This window comes from Rhinopithecus bieti, unplaced genomic scaffold, assembly GCF_001698545.2.
Source record: "Rhinopithecus bieti isolate Rb0 unplaced genomic scaffold, ASM169854v2 scaffold_19685, whole genome shotgun sequence".
In the NCBI taxonomy this organism is placed as follows: domain Eukaryota; kingdom Metazoa; phylum Chordata; class Mammalia; order Primates; family Cercopithecidae; genus Rhinopithecus; species Rhinopithecus bieti.
This window is the reverse complement of record NW_016809568.1, coordinates 8,063-14,908: the sequence shown is the minus strand read 5'-3', so window position 1 is coordinate 14,908 and position 6,846 is coordinate 8,063. Positions and strand designations below refer to the sequence as shown.

The window sequence follows — 6,846 nt, the reverse complement described above, 5'->3', positions numbered from 1 at the left end:
TTTATTTATTTATTTATTCATTCATTCATTCATTCATTCTGAGATGGAGTCTTTTTCTGTTGCCCAGTCTCTGGAGTGCAGTGGCGTGACCTCGGCTCATGGCAGCCTCTGCCTTCTGAGTTCCAGCGATTCTCCTGCCTCCGTCTCCCAAGTAGCTGGGGTTACAGGTGGCTGCTGGCATGCCCGGCTAATTTTTTGTATTTTTAGCAGAGACAGGGTTTTCACCATGTTGGCCAGGCTAATTTTGGACTCCTGACTTCAAATGATCCACCCACCTCGGCCTCCTAAGTTGCTGGGATTATAGGTGTGAGCCATTGTGCCCAGCCTATTTTATTTTAGTTTTGAAACAGTCTTGCTCTGGCACCCAGTCTGGAGTGCAGTGGTACAATATCCACTCACTGCAATCTTCCCCTCCCAGGTTCAAGCAATTCTTGTGTGTCAGCCTCCCAAGTAGCTGGGATTACAGGCACATGCTACCACGCCCAGCTAGTTTTTGTATTTTTAGTAGATACAAGGTTTCACCATGTTGGCCAGGCTGGTCTCAAACTCTGATCTAATGTGGTTTACCCACCTTGGCCTCCTAGTGTGTTGGGATTCCAGGAATGAGCCACCAAGCTTGACCTGTACAGTTTATTGGGAATTTTTAAAATTACTTTATATACATTTTATGGTTGTTTTTGAAAATTTTATAACTTTGATGGGGTCATATTGCTCTAATATTTTGTATTTATTGTAATCTTTGAGATTTTGACATTAACAAAATGCTACCTGTTACAATCTTTGTAATATAGCTTTGTCCTGGAATAGTCTGAAATCAATTGTCTTAACTAGAGATTCTAGGACTCTCAGCTCACTGCAACCTCCACCTCCCAGGTTCAAGCAATTCTCTGCCTCGGCCTCCTGAGTAGCTGGGATTACAGGTGTCCAGCACCACACCCAACTACTTTTTTGAATTTTAGTACAGATTGAATTTCACCATCTTTATCAAGCTGGTCTTGAACTCCTGACCTTCTGATCCACCCATGTCAGCCTCCCAACATGCTGGGATTACAGGCATGAATCACCCTGGCCAGTCGACAATTTGCTTTTAAAGGCACAATATTATACTGGAGAGCAAAAACAGCTGTGTTGGGTATAAGTAACAGACTTTTCTATTTCTTCTATTTGGCCCTTTGCATTGTGCTCGCCTGGGGCCCTTCACAACTTATTTACAAGTTTTTTACAAATGTATTTTGGGCCGGGTGCGGTGGCTCAAGCCTGTAATCCCAGCACTTTGGGAGGCCGAGACGGGTGGATCACGAGGTCAGGAGATCGAGACCATCCTGGCTAACATGGTGAAACCCCGTCTCTACTAAAATACAAAAAACTAGCCGGGCGACCTGGCGGTCGCCTGTAGTCCCAGCTACTCGGGAGGCTGAGGCAGGAGAATGGCGGGAACCCGGGAGGCGGAGCTTGCAGTGAGCTGAGATCTGGCCACTACACTCCAGTCTGGGCGGCAGAGCGAGACTCCGTCTCAAAAAAAAAAAAAAAAAAAAACAAATGTATTTTGGTCAGTATGTTTTTGTTAAATTTATATGTCCAGGAAGAAATTACAGCTGTGGTATTTTGCTGTGTCATCTTGCTTATGTAGTTTTTATAGTTTTATACAAACTACATAAGCAAGATGACATATTTATATTTATCTGAGTCTACCAATTGAAGTAATGTGTTTTTGTTGTTTCTTTCAGTTATGTGTTCTCATTTTGTCCAAGACCTTTGGCCAGAGCAGAGCATAAAAGATTCTTTCCAAAAAGTGATACTGAGAAGGTATGAAAAATGTAGACATGGCGATTTACAGTTATAAAAAGGACGTGAAAGTGTGGATGAGTGTAAGGTGCACAAAGAAGGTTATAATGAACTTAACCAATGTTTGACAACTACCCCAAGAAAAATATTTCAATGTGATAAATATGTGAAAGTGTTTCATCAATTTTCAAATTCAAACAGACAAAAGAGAGGACATACTGGGAAAAAACCTTTCAAATATATAGAATGTGGCAAAGCTTGTAAGCAGTTCTCAACTCTTACTACACATAAGAAAATTCATACTGGAGGGAAACCCTACAAATGTGAAGAATGTGGCAAAGCCTTTAAGCACTCCTCCACTCTTACTACCCATAAGAGAAATCATACTGGAGAGAAACCGTACAAGTGTGATAAATGTGGCAAAGCCTTTATGTCATTCTCAGCCCTTAGTAAACATGAGATAATTCATACGGAAAAGAAACCCTGCAAATGTGAAGAATGTGGCAAAGCCTTCAACCGGTCCTCAACCCTTACGACACATAAGATAATTCATACTGGAGAGAAACCCTACAAATGTGAAGAATGTGGCAAAGCTTTTAAATACTCCTCTACCCTTCCTACACATAAAAGAATTCATACTAGAGAGAAACCCTACAAATGTGAAGAATGTGGCAAAGCCTTCAAGCGGTCCTCAGACCTTACTACACATAAGATAATTCATACTGGAGAGAAACCCTGCAACTGTGAAGCATGTGGCAAAGCCTTTAAGTACTCCTCCAACCTTACTACACATAAGAAAATTCATACTGGAGAGAAACCCTACAAATGTGAAGAATGTGGCAAAGCCTTTAACAGCTCCTCTAACCTTACTACACATAAGAAAATTCATACTGGAGAGAAACCCTACAAATGTGAAGAATGTGGCAAAGCCTTCAACTGGTCCTCACATCTTACTACACATAAGAGAATTCATACTGGAGAGAAACCCTACAAATGTGAAGAAAGTGGCAAAATCTTCAGTCGGTCCTCTATGCTTATTACACATAGAATAATTCATACTGGAGAGAAACCGTACAAATATGAAGGATGTGNACCCTACAAATGTGAAGAATGTGGCAAAGCCTTCAAGCGGTCCTCAGACCTTACTACACATAAGATAATTCATACTGGAGAGAAACCCTGCAACTGTGAAGCATGTGGCAAAGCTTTTAAGTACTCCTCCAACCTTACTACACATAAGAAAATTCATACTGGAGAGAGACCCTACAAATGTGAAGAATGTGGCAAAGCCTTCAACCAGTCCTCAATCCTTACTACACATAAGAGAATTCATACTGGAGAAAAATTCTACAAATGTGAAGAATGTGGCAAAAGCTTCAAGCGGTCCTCACACCTTACTACACATAAGATAATTCATACTCGAGAGAAGTTCTACAAATGTGAAGAATGCAGCAAAGCTTTTAAGCAGTTCTCTAACCTTAGTACACATAAGAAAATTCATACTGGAAAACCCTACAGATGTGAAGAATGTGGCAAAGCCTTTGAGCGCTCCTCTAAACTTACTACACATAAGAGATTTCATACTGGAGAGAAACCCTACAGATGTGAGTAATGTGGCAGAGCTTTTCACCTATCCTCACACCTTACTACACATAAGGTAATTCATACTGGAGAGAAACCATATGAATGTGAAGAATGTGGCAAAGCTTTTAACCAGCCCTCAATTCTAACTATGAGAATTGATATGGAATATAAACCCTACAAATATAAAGAATGTGACAAATTTTTTAAGGAACTTCTCAACTTTAATTACACATAATTCATACTAGAAAGAAACCCTACAAGTGTGAAGAATGTGGCAAGGCATATAACAAGTTCTATTTTCTTTCTTTTTTTTTTTTTTGAAATGGAGTTTCAACTCTTATCACCCAGGCTGGTGTGCAACAGCACAATCTCGACTCACTGCAACCTCCGCCTCTTGGGTTCAATCCATTCTCCTGCCTCAGCCTCCCAAGTAGAGGGGATTACCAGTGCCCACCCCCATGCCTAGCTAACTTTTGTATTTTTAGTAGAGACAGGGTTACGCCATGTTTGTCAGACTGGTATCCAACTCCTGACCTCACATGATCCACCCACCTCGGCCTCCTAAAGTGCTGGAATTATAGGCATGAGCCACCATGCCTGGCCACAAGTTCTTAATTCTTAAGAGACATGGTGATAATTCATGCTGAAGAGGAACTCTACAAACGTGAAAGATGTGACAGTGCTTTTATCAACACCTCCATCCTTTCTATATATAAAAAATCTATACTAGTGTGAAACCCTAGAAATATATAAAATGTGAAACAACCTTTATATGGTTGCCATTTTTGATAGTAAGTAAGATAATTCATACTGGCAAAATTCCTACAAGCATGAAGAATGTGGCAAAACTTTTAGTCAGTGTGTACACCTTATTTCGCAGGAAAGCTAGTATCCTTGAGAAAAATTGTACAAATATAAAGAATATGGAAAACCCATGAATGCCTACTCAACATAAGAAGGTTCATAGTTAATCTTACTCAACATCTTACTCAACATAAGAAGGTTCATAGTTAATAAAAGCATTAAAAGTGCAATTACTGTCAAAAAGTCTTTCAGAAAATATAAGCCTTTAAAGTGAAGAAGAGTGTTTATTCTGAAGACAACCATTACAAATTTAGAGGGGGTTTATTGCACACATTTTGTACTAGAGGAAAACCCTGAAGCAGTTGCTCCAGCTTTGCTCAACATCAGGGAACTTATATTGGAGAAGAGTCTTGCAAATGTAATGAATTTGGAAACACTTAAAAAAAAAAAAAAAAAGTACAGCTCAGAAAACACCAGAGTTTATACTAAAATATATTTTTGCAGATGCAGTCAACATGAAAAAATATTTAATTCAAAATTAATTGTATGTACATATCAGAGAATTAAAGAATAAGGCACTGACACTTCAGACATTACACTAAATAAGAGTGTTGAGTATAAAAATGAATTCACAGATAAAGTTGTTAAATTATTTGTATATAACTTTAAAAGGAGATTTTTTTGAAGCTTTGTAATTACATTGAAACTATACTGGTTTCCTTGAAAACAGTTTTTTGAAAAGTGAATAATGATGTAATACAGCTTTCAAATTACTTTATGCTGTTACTTTATTTCTGTTGTATTCACATGTGAATGTATGTGATCAATTGTCGCTGCATCAGAGATATTAGAGATTCTTTATTGAGCATTCTTTATGACCTTTTCTATAAAACAGTAAGGACATTAAAATGTAAGATGCATGATGAAAATATAAGTGGAGAGGCTCATTGTAGTTAACCTGAATTAAGTAATGTTTAAGGTAGGTGTTCAGAGTAATACTTTTCTACATTATACTGAGAGAAAGAAATTATAAATTATAGTTAAAGTATATCAATTATTATTTTAGTAATTTTACTGTTATGTAATAAAATGCAATATATTTAAAAATTGTTAGATTATGTGTGAACTTAATTTATATATTTTTTTTATTTATTTAACTTTTCTTTTGAGATGGAGTCTTGCTCTGTCACCCAGGCTGGAGTGCAGCAGCATGATCTCAGTGCAATGACTGCAACCTCCGCCTCCCAAGTTTAAGAAATCGTCCTGCCTTAGCCTCTCGAGTAGTGGGGACTACAGGTGCTCAACACCACTCCTGGCTAATTTTTGTATTTTTAGTAGTCACAGGATTTCCCCATATTGGTCAGGCTAGTCTCGAACTCCTAAGCTCAAGCGATCCACCCACCTGGGCCTCCCAAAGTGTTGGGATTACAGGTGTGAGCCAATATGCCTGGCTTAATTTTATTTTTTACCATCTTAAAACTATTGTGCATTTAATGAAGCATTATTATGCCACTAACTTTAACCTACCCCACCATACTCAATGGTGTAAGTAAAAGATGGAAGAAGTATACTATTTGGCATATAGTGGACTACCATCACTAGTAATCACTTTGCCAGTAGCTTTAAACTGCAAATGAATTGAAGAATATTGTTCCCATTAGTTAAATTTTTAATCTTTTTTCGTAATTTATTATTACTATTTTTGAGTATATAGTATGTGTATAAATGTCTTACAGAGCATATTTTGATTCAGGCATACAATATGTAGTAATTAGGGTAAATAAGGTATCCATCACCTCTAGTATTTATCCTTTCTATTCCAAACAGTGTAATTATACACTTTTAGTTATTTTAAAATACCCAATTAAATTGTAATTGATGACAGGGTTATTTTTATGGTCATAATAAAAATTATACAGATATATAAATAGAATATGGGCTGGGCGCAGTGGCTCATGCCTGTAATCCCAGCACATTGGTAGGCCAAGCCGGGCAGATCATGAGGTCAGGAGTTCAAGACCAGCCTGACCAACACTGTGAAACTCTCTCTCTACTAAAACTACATAAATTAGTTGGGCATGGTGGTGCACCTGTATTCCTCGCTACTCAGGAGCCTGAGGCAGGAGAATGGCTTGAACCTGGGAGGTGGAGGTTGCAGTGAGCTGAGATAGCACCACTGCACTCCAGCCTGGGTGACAAAGGGACACTCCATCTCAAAAAAAAAAAAAGAAACTGGGCATGGTGGCTCACACCTGTAATCCCAGCACTTTGGGAGGCTGAGGCGGGCGAATCGTGAGGTCAGGAGATCAAGACCATCCTGGCTAACATGGTGAAACCCCGTCTCTACTAAAAATACTAAAAAAAAATTACCCCGGCGTGGTGGTGGGCGCCTGTAGTCCCAGCTACTTGGGAGGCTGCGGCAGGAGAATGGCATGATCCCTGGAGGTGGAGGTTGCAGTGAGCCAAGATCGTGCCACTGCACTCCAGCCAGGGCAACAGAGCAAGACTCCATCTCAAAAAAAAAAAAAAAAATACGGCCATGTGCAGTGGCTCACGCCTGTTATCCCAGCAATTTCGGAGACTAAAGCAGGTGGATTGCCTGAGTTCAGGAGTTAAAGACCAGCCTGGCCAACATGGTGAAACCCTGTCTCTACTAAAAATAGAAAAATTAGC

General features: G+C 39.1%; 1 protein-coding gene across 1 annotated transcript in view; it reads left to right on the top strand.

The window, feature by feature from the left end:
• LOC108540607 (zinc finger protein 626-like) overlaps window positions 1-5,286 on the top strand; it is a 38,059-nt gene extending 32,773 nt beyond the window's left edge. The window contains 1 exon segment of the mRNA XM_017889730.1: window positions 1,728-5,286. Coding sequence (XP_017745219.1) covers window positions 1,728-3,397 — 1,670 coding nt within the window. The 3' untranslated portion in view covers window positions 3,398-5,286.
• Window positions 5,287-6,846: the final 1,560 nt, after the last annotated feature.